Genomic DNA, 14,161 nt, shown 5'->3' with positions numbered 1-14,161 from the left:
ATATAGGTAGGTAGGTATATATCCTGCTTTTTTCTTCTAATTTTTCATGAGCAAATAACTTGTATCATTTAGAAAGACTAAGTCTCTCCATTTCTTTATTTCATTTGTCCATCTAACTGTCCTTCCATCCTCCCCATCCACCTATATTCAACAACTATTCATTAAGCCTCTATTATATGCCAGATCTTTTGCTGGAGGACTGAGGTATATAAGCCTGGCTGAAATAAGACCTCAGTTTCAGAACCTACAGTCTAGCTGGGCAGATAGACATATAGTTAGGATGCATCACAAGTGAGGCTTCAGCAGGGCACCATGAGAGAATAAAGGAGACAGGAGATATCCTCTTTGGGGAAGGAATGTTCAGGAAGGCTTTCCTAGGGAAATGCCACTTAATTCTTGAATGACCGAAAAAGGCTTTTTCTAAGTGAATTAAGAGAAACAGACTCCAGGAAGAGGGCCTAGCCTAAGCGAAGATATTAGCCAATGTAATGTGTGCTTAATAAACTATCCAAGTGTCCAGACAAGAAAAATTTAGGGAGCCAGGGGAAGCGAAAGTCGCTAAGTTGTGTTTGACTCTTTGTGACCCCATTGACTGTAGCCTGTCAGGCTCCTCTATCCATGGAATTCTCCAGGCAAGAATACTGGAGTGGGTTGCTATTTCTTCCTCCAGGGGATCTTCCTGACCCAGGGATGGGACCCTGGTCTGCCGCATTGCAGGCAGATTCTTTACCATCTGAGCCACCAGGGAAGCCCGAGCAAGGGGAGGGGATGAATAAAAAGTGAACTTAATGTTGGCTAGGAGAAGGTGGAAGCCGCACCGACAGTCTCACTTAAGCGTGTAGGCCCTGTGAAGTCAACATGAATCTTCAGGGAAGGAAGAGGATGATCAGGTCTGGGTTTTAGAGAACCTCCAACAGCAAGAGATGGTAGGGACTAGGGCTGGGATGAGTCTGGGGCTGCAGAAACCATTTAACACGTTCTTGTAAAGGCTTAGGTGAGAGAAGACAAAGGTGATTGCGGTGGGAATGAATAGTGTTTTTAATTTCTATCGCCTATACTTTAGAAAAAGAGGAACAGATTCCAGAACCACTGCAGAGGCCAAACTGATGGGCCTGGATGACTGATCGAAAGTGAAGCCCTTAGAAGCAGCAGTAGGGAACAGCTGACTGGTAGAAATCACCTTGTTAGTGCTCCCCAGAAGGCAACCATTCTAATTGCTAAAGCTAATGTCATTAAGAAGTGCTGCCACTCCTGATTTGCAGGCGCACACCTCTTCCAAGCTTCCTAATTGACATTTTCCACAGGATGGGATTAGTGAGACAGCCTGTGCTCTGGTTTCATTTTTCTTACTTTCACAATCGGTAAATCTGATATTTCAAAATAGGGCATTTCAGAAGGGATGTTATTTTAAATGACTGCTGTTTCAAATATGCCAATAAATAGGACGGAGCAAACAGCACGCCCAGGAGGAGAATATTCGGAACGCAAGACAACAGGTATTCCTTTGCTGCCACTTGAATGAGAGCATTTGCCCCTCTCAGGACGTGGCCACAGACATTTTGACCACCATCACTGAGAAACTGAGTCAGTGCCCAGGAGAATGTGGTTGCTGTTGCCAACACACCTTCTATGTGATTGGTAATCAAGGGCAAAATCACACCTGAATTTTCACAATTCAGATGGCATATTATTTATGAAAATATCAAGATACTCCCCAAACTTGGCATGTCACCTACCAGAATTCTGAGGGAAAGGGACCTATCAACTGTGTGTGTGTGTTGGTCACTCAGTCATGTCTGACTCTTTGCAACCCCGTGGACTGTAGCCCGCCAAGCTCCTCTGTCCATGGGATTCTCCAGGCAAGAATACTGCAGTGGGTTTACATTTCCTTCTCCACTATCAAGTCTAGCAGTTTTATATAACATAATAATTACTTGAACCCAGGAATATTAATTGCTAGAAATCTTTCTAATAGCACCAGCCTCATCACACCTGATTCTGTGATGGAGATCAGTCACACACCAACCACCATTTTCTTGGACTGATGAGTAGTATGGTTTTTCACATTCCAAACAAGTAAATAAGCACTGTGCCCTGAATGCATATCCCCAGATCTTTCTTCTACTGCATTTCTCTATTGACTACACTTCATCAATTCAATTCTTTGTAACTCCTGTCTGAGTGTCAGTTTTTAAGAAACAGTTCTTTTTGCAACTCAGTGTTCAGAAACCAGCACCATCTGGAAGCCTCTTACAGTTTCAGTCTCTCAGGCCCCATCCCAGACATTCTGAAGTAGAATCTTCATTTGAATTTTTTACTAGTTTTATTGAAGTATATTTGACAAAGAAAAATTGTATATATTTAAAATATATAACTTCCCTGGTGGCTTAAAAGCAAAGAATCTACCTGCAATGCAGCAGATCTGGGTTCAGCCTCTGGGTTGGGAAGATCCCCTGGAGGAGGGCATGGCAACCCACACCAGTATTCTTGCCTGGAAAATCCTATGGACAGAAGAGCCTGGCAGGCTATAGTTCATGGGGCCACAAAAGTCAGACACAACTGAGCAACTAACACTTAGTTACTTAAGGTATATAATGTGATGTTTTGTTGTATGTATAAATTGTGAAATGATGAACACAATCAAGCTAATTAAACTTTCCACCACCTCACAGAGTTATAGACTTTTGTGTATGATGAAAACATTGAAAATCAACTCTCTTAGCAAATATACAATACAGAATTCTTAAGTATAATCACCATGCTATACGTTAGATCTACAGAATCATTCATCACTTATGACAGAATCTTTCTGCTCTTTGATCAACATCTCCTGGTTTCCCCCACTCCTAGCAGCCATCATTTTACACTGTTTTTATGAATTCGAATTCTTTAGATTACAAATGTGAGATAGTGCAGTCTACATGGGCGTCCCTTGTGGTTCGGCTGGTAAACACTCTGCCTACAATGGAAGAGACCTGGATTTGATCCCTGGGTTGAGATGATTGCCTGGAGAAGGGAAAGGCTACCCACCCCAGTATTTTGGCCTGGAGAATTCCATGGACTGTATATTTCATGGGTTTGCAAAGAGTTGGACACGAATGACCAACTTTCACTTTCAGCTTATTTTATAAGCTCGTGTCTGCAGTCACAAATGACAGCATTTCTTTTCTTTTTAAAGGCTGAGTAACATTCCATTGTATATACAACCACATTTCCTTTATCCATTCATCCACACTTAGGTTGTTTTTATATCGTGGCTATTGTAAATAGTCCTGCAATAAACATGGGAGTGCAGATATCTCTTTGAGACACTGACTTCATTTCCTTTGGACATATATCCAGAAATGGGATTGCTGGATTATACAGTAATTCTATTTTTAACTTTTTAAGGAACATCCATACTGTTTTCCACAGCAGCTGTAACTCAGAATTCCACCAACAGTGTATAAAGGTTCCCTTTTCTCCATACCTTCACCAATACTTGTTATTTGTGTCTTTTTGTGAACAGCCTTCTAACAGATGTAAGATGATATCTCATTGTGGTTTTGATTTGTCTTTTCCTAATTACTGATTTTGAGCCCCTTTTCATGCATCTTTTGGCCATTTGTATGTCTTCTCTGAAAAATGTCTATGGACCTTCTTAGCTCCTTTTTAAATCATTTTTTTAAGCTATTGAGTTGGGTTCCTTGTATATTTTAAATATTAACCCCTTATTGGATAGATGTTTTCAAAATTTTCTCCCATTCTTTACTTTGCCTTTTCATTTTGTTGATGGTTTCCTTTGGGGACAGCATTTTAGTCCCACTTATGTTTTAATAAAATCCCCAGGAGATATGGAATCATGCTAAAGTGTGAGAAGTCTGGCCCAAGGACAGAGATCACAATGGGTTTAGAATGCTTCTCCCAAACTCCATAGACAAGCCTTTAAGAATATTCATATTTATAACAGAGTAATACATATGCCTCTGTTCTGGAACTGTTTGTTGACAGTACTTAAGAAGAAATGGACAATCATCCAAGGAAAAGAAGTATAATTCTTCCCATTTATTATGATGAAGATGATTTTGTCAGTTGCTTTCTTTTGGGGTAGGGTCCAGGGAAGATTCAAGAAGAAAAGAATAGAAGTCTGTGCACCATCTTTTTCTATAGCTAACATGTCCTAAACAAATTTGAATCTACTTTCCCCAGTGGTTCTGACATTTTGCAATTTCTTTATCTCCTTATACAGGCACACCTTGGAGATACTGTGGATTTGGTTCCAGACCACTGCAATAAAGCAAATATTGCAATAAAATGAGTCACACAATTTTTTTGGTTTCCCGGTACATGTATAATTATGATGTACCTTATGGGGCTTCCCTGGTGTCTCAGATGGTAAAGAATATGCCTGCAATGCAGGAGACTTAGGTTCGATGCCTGGGTCAGGGAGATTCCCCCTAGAGAAGGAAATGGCAACCCACTACAGTATTCTTGCCTGGAGAATTCCATGGACACAGGAGCCTGGCAGGCTATGGTCCATGGGGTTGCAAAGAGTTGGACATGACTGAGCAACTAACACTTTCACTGTACATGATACTGCTGCTGCTATGTCACTTCAGTCGTGTCCGACTCTGTGCGACCCCATAGACAGCAGCCCACCAGGCTCCCCTGTCCCTGGGATTCTCCAGGCAAGAACACTGGAGTGGGTTGCCATTTCCTTCTCCAATGCATGAAAGTGAAAAGTGAAAGTGAAAGTGAAGTCATGTCCGACTCTTCGCAACCCCGCGGACTGCAGCCCACCAGGCTCCTCCATCCATGGGATTTGCCAGGCAAGAACATTGGAGTGGGTTGCCATTTGCTTCTCCAATGCATGAAAGTGAAGTCGCTCAGTTGTGTCCGACCCTCAGCGACTTCATGGACTGCAGCCTTTCAGGCTCCTCCATCCATGGGATTTTCCAGGCAAGAGTACTGGAGTGGGGTGCCATTGCCTTATCCTTACATTATACCATAGTCCATTAAGTGTCTTTAAAAAACCAATGTACATACCTTAATTAAAATTTATTGCAAAAAATGCTTACCATCATCTGAGCCTTTAACATGTCATAATCTTTAATAGTAACACCCCAAATCACTGATTATCATTAACAAATATAATACTAATTTAAAAGCTTGAAATATTGCAAAAATTACCAAACCATGTTACGAAGACATGAAGTGGGCAAATGCTGTTGGAAAAATGGCCTTGACAGACTTGCTCAATGCAGAGTTGCTGCTGCTGCTGCTGCTGCTAAGTCACTTCAGCCGTGTCCGCCTCTGTATGACCCCATAGATGGCAGCCCACCAGGCTCCTCCGTCCATGGGATTTTCCAGGCAAGAGTACTGGAGTGGGGTGCCAATTTGTAAAAAACACAATATTTGCAAAGCACAATAAAATGAAGTATGCCTATAGCTGTTTTTTTTTTTTAATGGTACACATATCCTTCTAAGTTCAAGAAATTAGCCATAATTTCAGTTGAAGCATCTTCTGCCTAGTGATGTTTTATCTATTCTTCAGGGTACCACATTAGAAGGAAATGAAATCTCAACAAGGGATATGGGGGCATAATTAAAATAGTGATTTAAATTAAATAGTTCTAATTCATTTCATAAAACAACAGGCATACAGAAATGCTGGTAATAAAGTTTAGCTATTATATGCTGCATCAGAAACAAAGATTTTAATTTTGTAAACCAGAAGTAAAGGCACATGACTTTATCATTTGGAGGAAAAATCCCACAGACAAAATGGAAACTCCCTCCCTCCCCAGTTAAAGATTGGAACATAAATGATGAGCTCAACTATGATGGTATACCCCAACCCGACTTTATTCAATACAAAATGGCTATAATTGGATATAACAGCAACCCTCACATATTATTTATTCTATAAGAAATAATTTGTAATGGCTCATTTAAACCATGGCTTTTAAAATGTAATCTTGGAAGTCATAGTGGATTTTAGGGAAGGATTATGTGAGGTGCCACCTATAAGGTGAAACACAGATGCCATCTATCAGAATGAAAAACAATGAAAAGATAACGTCACTGTTTTGTGTTTGCCAATGTGTGTATATGCCTCAGAAACTGCAGCTTTGGATCAAGAGTACAGAACCATTGTTCCATGTAAATTTCAACTGCTTTATAAATGAACAAACAAATACATAAATATTTTGTAATTGACAAACACTTTTCGAGAGTATACTCTGAGTGATGTACCTTACAAGATGCTAAATAGAACCAGCTCAACAAGTCCCAAACAGGTAAAAACCTGATATGTGGTGAGGCTTTACTTATTTATGAGGGAGGAAGACTCTTTTTCAAGGAGATAAACATCTTCATGCCATTGATATTTATAACTCTCACCAACACCCTTGTAATCAAACTGTGTCCCTGTAAGACAACCCATGGGAGGACAGGTTTTAAGAAAATTGAGGGAAAGCACAACAGGGCTTTTTAGCTGCACATGAGCCTTACCAAGGCCAAACAGCCAGAGAAGGCTTTCAGCAATAGAATTTTCCATCCAGGTCATAGCATGACACTTGGGGGTTTTTAACATCAAAGCATTACCCAGTTGCAGAAAACTGCTCAGATAACAACAAATGAGGTCAGAAAGATCATCAGATTTATTCCCAAAGCAGAAAAAGAGGCATGATTTTCAGAGATGCTTTAATTAAATAAAAAGGTAATTCCTTGAAAGCCCAGCAGTGGAGAGAAATCTGCCAATAACCAAGGCTTCTCCCTGCCTACATTTTAGCCCTTATTAGACCCCAGTTGTTTTAGAATCGTATCTCTACAGGCTTGAGTTTGGTAATCCACCCAATTAATGAGAGCCTATTCAGTAGAGCATTCTTTATTACCTTTTAATCTTTTTGAATTCTTTTGCCTCCTTCCCCCAACAGAACATGTTTCAACATCAGTCTTGGGCCTGTTTTCTCCTCAGCAACTCAGTATAAGCCTGGAGGGTAGCAGTCAAGTTTACTCACTGCCAGGCCAAGGATAAAAACATAAATTTTGGGAAAGTAACACAGAATCTGGTAAATAAGAGTGGAACCGACAGCTCTTAGCCACAGTTTCAGATGGGCTATTCCAGCATCAGCAGAAGAGCCCAGTAGGCTGATGAATATGATGCAAGGAATCTACTCAAAGGTAGGCTTACCTCCAGCTGTTGCCTCCACCCACCTATCTCTCCATCCAACAGAAACGTACTAAGCTTCCACAATGTGTTTGGCTCAGGGCTCCAATACTGAAACAGTTCCTGCTCTCACAAAGCTTCCTTTTTCCATCCCTCCTTCCCTTTCCATCTATCTTACTAGATTAAGTTCTCTGTTGAACAACACTGGGATTAATTTGTACATTCATTCACTAGGAATTAGACCTAAAATCCTTGGTCATTCTATTTAAGCCACCAGCTAGACATCGGCCAGTAACTGTCCTCACCCCAAATTTAATACACAGGTAGCCTCGGGGTAAGGACTTTGATGCTCTCTTCAGAAATGGCTAGCAGAACAAAATCAGTCATGGCTGACTATGTACCTATTGGACGCTATTAGCAGTTAAGGCAATTTTTTCTTCTCAGGCTTGGGTAGACTTACGATTATAAATAGCTTCACTCATTTCAAGATGTGGTAAGTCTACAGGGAAGATCTGGAGAGGCTTGGGGCCCAGACTGCTTGGATAGGACATTGAGAAACTGACTAAATTATTGTCTCCATTCTGTCCATTAAGGGGATAAGAATATATATGACCAAAAACACTGGGGAAAAAATGAGCTAGAATGTAAAAAAGCCATATGGTTAAGTGTGAGGAGACAGAACATGCTTGATTTGAAATCTCAGATCCATCACTAAATAACTTTTGGAGAAATAAACATTTTTAAACCTCTTTAAATGTTTTTAAACCTCCTTTATTTCAGTTTCCCCTTTTGGAAAATTAAAGATAATAATTCGACAAATTCCCTATAATGATCTTGAAGATCAAAAAATGTAGTTCACATCAAGCATTACTGCCCAATGAAAGATAAAACAAACAAAACTTTCTTCCACCAATAGTAGAATATCCTTTAAAGGTAATAAGGTTACATAGCCTCTATTTTAACCTTCTTCACTAGGATATTGTAAAGATGAGCAGAACAGATGTCAGAAAAAAGCACTCTGAATTCCTGAAAGAAGATACAGTCTACATTTGTAAAATATCTTCAGGATGAGACTGACATGTTTATTATTCATACATTCTAATGGCTGCCAGGGCTCTGCTAGCTGGTTTCACTTTTCTAATTCATTGGCTTAGAAGCCATTAGCTCACCTGATGGACAGGTAAGCACAGCACTACAGGAGATAGAGGCATGGAAGGGGGAGGGGGGATAGGACAGTCACATGACTCCCAGCTTGTAGGCAGTATAAGGATTCTCAAGTTCTATGCTTAAGCCTAATTTATAAATTAAAATTGTTTTTCTTTGTCATGTTTTGGTATTCAAAACATCTAAAATCCTAGAAATACCCTTCAGTCATGGGCCATGATGGTGCAACACACTGTACTAAGCTCCAAACATGGAAACTGAAACCTCGATAGGAAGGGTGGCTGCTAGGGTTGCACTGAAATCCTGTAACAATCTTAAAGAAACCGAGAAGGAAGAACAGAAAACTTTCTGTGTCTGTCTAGACTTCACCTCTTCAGAAGTAAGCCTCATTTTCCAGGGCAATTGCAAGAGGGTGATAATTAGAATTAGCTTCAAGGTGGCTATCTGCCAACTCGATCTCATCATCAGACTTCGCCTCCTCCCACCCATCTCATCCCACCATCACTGTTTTCAACAGCTGAAAATAATGAGACCAGAGACTGAGAAACCATCTGGCAAACCATATTAGATTCAGCTCTTCACCTTCACAGGGATCAATTGCAAATTGTAAGTGATCGCTGGTGAGAAAGTGACAAGTGATTTCTAAACTGTCCTCAGCACATCAATCTCTCTAGCTAATCATCAGTGACACTTCAATAGGTGCTGATATTTGGAATGAGAAGTTATAAAAAAAATGAGAAGTCTCCCAACCTGCCATCATGGGAAAGAGTCATTCTTGCTTTTACAGAGAAAAGAACTTCGAGTGAAATATCATCAAGTAATACATGACTTTGAAAATATTTTTCGATTAGCATGGGCTAGCCCATTTGTATTTCCCTAAATGTGGTGGCCATCCTATTAGCAGTATCCAAAATCTTTTATGTTGTACATGGATGAAATTGTCTAAAATGGCTATGTATTAATTTTAATAAGTTGGAAAAAAATTTAATTCCACATTAAATCCAGGATTTCACAAGTGCTATTTATTAGGAAGAAGTCATGATTTTAAAAAAGTAAGTTGAATCACTAATCATGAGAGAAATATAAAGCAAAACTACAATGAAGTATCATCACCTCACAGTGGTCAGAATGGCCATCAATAAAAAACCTATAAACAATGAACGCTGGAGAGGGTCTGGAGAAAAGCGAACCTCCCTACATTGCTGGTGGGGATGTAAATTGGTACAACCACTATGGAAAGCAGTATAGAGGTTCTTTAAAAAACTAAATACAGAACTATGACATGATTCAGCAATCGCACTACTGGGCATGTACCCTGAGAAAACTACAATTAGAGAAGATACATGCACCCCAACGCTCACTGCAGCACTATTTACAATAGCTAAGACATGGAAGCAACCCAAATGCCCATCAACAGAAGAATGGATAAAGACGGTATGGTATATGCACCATTGTGCATAGGTGGGATATATACACAGCAGAATAGTACTCAACCATAAAAAAGAATGAAACAATGCTATTTATGGACCTGATGGGTGGACATGAATGGACCTGACCTAGAGATTGTCATACTGAATAAAGTAAGTCAGACAGAGAAAGACAAATATATGAGATCGCTTATATGTGGAATCTTAAAAAATGGTACAAATGAACTTATTTACAAAACAGAAATAGAGTCACAGATGTAGAAAACAAGCTCATGGTTACCAAAGGGGAAAGGTGAGGGGGGTATAAATTAGGAGATTAGAATTGAGATATACACGCAACTGTATATAAAATAGATAACTAACGTGGACCTATTGCATAGCACCGGGAACTCTACTCAATACTCTGTAATGATCTACATAGGGAAAGAATTTAACAAAGAATTGAATATATGTATATGTATAACTAATTCATTTTGCTGGACACCTGAAACTAACACATTATAAATCTATACTCCATAAAAATTATTATTTTCTTTGTGTGTGTACAATGTTTATTATGATACTTTTAAGATATTTTGTTTTGTTTTCTTTGTTTTACTTTTAAGATATTTTTTTTTCTTTTTTTTTAATTTTAAAATCTTTAATTCTTACATGTGTTCCCAAACATGAACGCCCCTCCCACCTCCCTCCCCATAACATCTCAGTGGGTCATAAGTGGTGGTTGTGGTTCTTTAGTTGCTAAGTCGTGTCTGACTCTTGCAATCCCACGGACTATAGCCCGCCAACCTCTTCTATCCATGGGACTCTCCAGGCAAGAATACTGGAGTGAGTTGCCATTTCCTTCTCCATTTAAAAAAGTAAGTTGATTCAAATAAAAGTATTCTGTAAGTAATAGGACAGGCGCTCATGGATACAGCAAAAACCCAGGGAAGTGGCATGGGGATGACTTAACCTGAGAACCACTGCTCTTTACTGGGTATCTACCTGCTAGGCCAAGGATTCCTATGATTACTAAAAGAGAGAGTTTCCTTATCCTGTTTCAGCTGGACTAACAGATGGCTGAACTCAGCTTTTTTTGATTCATTATAATCTGACTATAGGCTTCATATCACACGAGCCATTTTAAAAGAGCAGATAAGAACAGGGGTCTAATTGATTCTTATGATCATGCTCAGGAAGGAAGCCAAAAAAATCAGTGGACAATGAAGTATTTTCATGGCAGCAAGTCAACACAAAAGTTCAGAAGTGTCCCTTTTGCAGAGAACATGGGGACAGTTCTTTTGGACCAAGGGTGCTCCACACAAAATATATACCATCCCCCTGAGACTGAGTAATGTGTTCTTGTAATCTCTGAATGTCCTAAAAGAACCTCCATAATAGGTTCTTAATAAATGTTTGAATATATAAATAACTACCTGCATCTTAAATTAATAAACACCGCAAAATAACATCATTGATATAACTTTAACTTTATATCTAGGTGCAAGGAAACTGTAGCTTTAGGAATGAGGCCTACCTTGGGCACGGTCCTTATGCGAAACAGTATATTTTGGAAGGAATGTCCATCATTGGCCTGCAAGACTATGATGTCGGAAGTGCTATCTGAGCCATCATGAACATACTGGAGAAGGCCCCTAGAGAGCTCGTCCAGACGAAATTGATAGATAGGGGCCGCGGGGGACTGGAGCGTTTGGAGCAACTGGCCGTGAAGTGGAGGATCGAGCACCTCAATCACCACATCCTGTGGGTTATCATCATCTCTGATGTCAAGCAGCTGGGTGGTGACGGTTCCCCTCTCTCCTCTGTTGATATGGAGGACCTCATTCCTCAGAACATAGGGGGCCTGTGGAGTTGAAGGGAAGGAAGAGAGAAGGCACTATTAGCAGGAAAATAGAGGACAATCCAGCGGACCAGAAGTCAGTTGTGTGTAGCCTGATTGCTGTTTCTGTGCTTTTTAAGGAAATCTAGATGCTCCTACCAAATGCCGAACTCTTGCATAGTCAAAGCATTTGTTAGAGGTGCCGTCCATCATAGTAAGCACTGCAAAGGAGGTTACTTCACACCTCTGGTTCTGGAGGTTTCTCAAGCCACTGTCTTGATTAACACAATATCCCCTGCATTGCAACTGAGATCAGTGTTAGGAATTCAGTTGCTTCATTCAAGAGACTATAATTCAAAAAGATACATGTACCCCTATGTTTATAACAGCACTTTTCACAATAGTCCAGGTATGGAAACAACCTAAATGACCATCAACAAATGAATGAATGGGTAAAGAAGATATACATAAACGTTAGAGAAAGACAAATATCATACAATACTACTTACATGTGGAATCTAAAATAATGCACAAATGAACCTATCTACAAAAGACTCACAGACATAGAGATCTGACTTGTGGTTGCCAAGAGAAGGGGGAAGGGGAGGGATAGACTAGGAATTAGGAGTCAGTACATGCAAATTATTACATTTAGAATGGATGAATAACAAGGTCTTTCTGTATAACTCAGGGAACTATATCCAATCTCCCAGGAAAAACCATAATGGAAGAGAAAGTTTTAGAAAGAATGTGATGATGCGTGCATGCTTAATCTTGTCCGATTCTTTGCAACCCCATGGACTGTAGCCCACCAGCCTTCTCTTGTCCATGGGATTTTCCAGGCAAGAATATTGGAGTGGGTTGCCATTTCCTTCTGCAGGGGATCTTCCCAACTCAGGGATTGAACCCACGTCTCCTGTGTCTCCTGCATAGATAGGCAGGGTCTTTACCTGCTTAGCCACCTGGGAAGCTCAAAGAGAACTATATATGTGTAAAATTGAATCACTTTTCTGAGCAGAGATTTGTACCACATTGTAAATCAATTATGCTTCAGTAAAAAATAGAGGGAAAGGAAGACTAGCAAGAGGTAGGGAGTTTTGGCATCTGTGTTGGGAATTGTGTATTTCACTCCAGGCTATGTTGCAGCATGCTGACTTGAAGTAAGATACTTCCCTGTGAATTCCTGCTATTCTGGTCTTTCTCAGTAATTTTCTTCAAGCTGTCACATCCATATTTTGAAGGTACCCACCCCAACTCAGGTTATAAAGCCTGATAAGATCATGGTCTGTGTAAGGCAACCACCTGGCTAATCCATGTGGCAAATTTTAATGTGTTTTCCTTAAGATTATCAGGTTTCCCCTGACCAACTTCAGTAAGCAGATAAAATGTTCTTTCAAGAGATAAAACTTAATGAACCACAACAGAAAAAAAAAAAAAAAAAACACCAAAAAAAAAAAAAAAGGCAAGAGGCCAAAGAAAACGTTATCTTAGTTTTTTATATCATTTGAAATTAAACCATCTAGGACTTTTTCAGCATACTGCCTTCTTGACTCCAAATGGCTTTCTTTTAAAAATACCCTCCCTGGCCTCCTGCAAATTTCAATATCTATTAAAGTAATTTCTAACTAATGCATCTCTATAATAATCACATAATATGAAATGAGAAGATAGCTACTCCTCAGGATTCCTGAGTGAGATTTCAAAAGCTGCAATCTTATATATGGGAATGAGTGGCCCCTCAGAATCCGAAAGAGAAGAGGTCAAAGGTGATGTCAAAAATCTATAAATGAAAAAGATCAAATTAACTCACGTAAGAAAATTTCAAGGAGGTTCAAAATCATCTTGAAATATCACAGAAATGTAAAGAAACAAAAATAAGTTAAAATTAATTTCTAAAATTCCATTTTAAAGAGTTAAAATGATAAAAGTTTCTCATGTAATAAATAAAAAGATGCCTTTACTGTCTACTTAATTGGTTTGGGGAAAGCAAACAAAGAACAGAGAACCATGGCAACTTGGCATCTCAGATTACGAAGTCACTTACCAAAACCAACCCATCTTTTATTCACCTACTTAGAGTAACTATATTAGCACAAACAAAAAGAACAAAACAGAACATCTGAGCTTAAATACTGAGAAACATCTAAGCCGGTAAATCCTGAGGCTTGGTAGCACTCTGACCCATATTTACAGAGATTACATTTTTGTTTAATTAAAACAAAATTCACACTCTTAGCCCAACCCAGAGGTCAAATTAATTTAATATCAATTTCTAATCATTCTGCAACTTCAGTCATCACTGAAGTGAGAATGCCATTAAGAATCGCTGGGCTTGACTGTGAATACCATTTGGCAGCCACTTCTGGGTCAAGTCTATGGTATTTTCACTTTTGAACCAAAAATATAAAAATAACAGTTTTAAAAACAATGATCTCAAAAATAAATAAATAAAAAAAATAAAAACAATGATCTCATATCCTCCCTTGATCCTACCTAGATCTACTATTTAGGTAGTTCAAGTTCCCCCATGCTGATACCCCAGTCTCTCGCTGTTCACAACGTCAGAATATATTGATCTTCCTCCTCTCTTTGCACATTTCA

The 14,161-nt window shown here is 39.3% G+C and overlaps 1 protein-coding gene across 1 annotated transcript in view; it reads right to left on the bottom strand.

Moving 5' to 3' along the window:
* Nucleotides 1-14,161, bottom strand: part of FRAS1 (Fraser extracellular matrix complex subunit 1) — a 317,287-nt gene that overhangs the window by 141,387 nt on the left and 161,739 nt on the right. The window contains exon 28 of the mRNA XM_068974976.1: nt 11,258-11,584. Within this exon, the coding sequence (XP_068831077.1) occupies nt 11,258-11,584 (327 nt within the window). The remainder of the gene's footprint in view (nt 1-11,257; nt 11,585-14,161) is intronic.

The sequence above is a fragment of the Capricornis sumatraensis genome, chromosome 7 (genome assembly GCF_032405125.1).
Source record: "Capricornis sumatraensis isolate serow.1 chromosome 7, serow.2, whole genome shotgun sequence".
In the NCBI taxonomy this organism is placed as follows: Eukaryota; Metazoa; Chordata; class Mammalia; order Artiodactyla; family Bovidae; genus Capricornis; species Capricornis sumatraensis.
The sequence above is the reverse complement of the archived record's forward strand: the minus strand, read 5'-3'. Positions and strand labels throughout refer to the sequence as shown.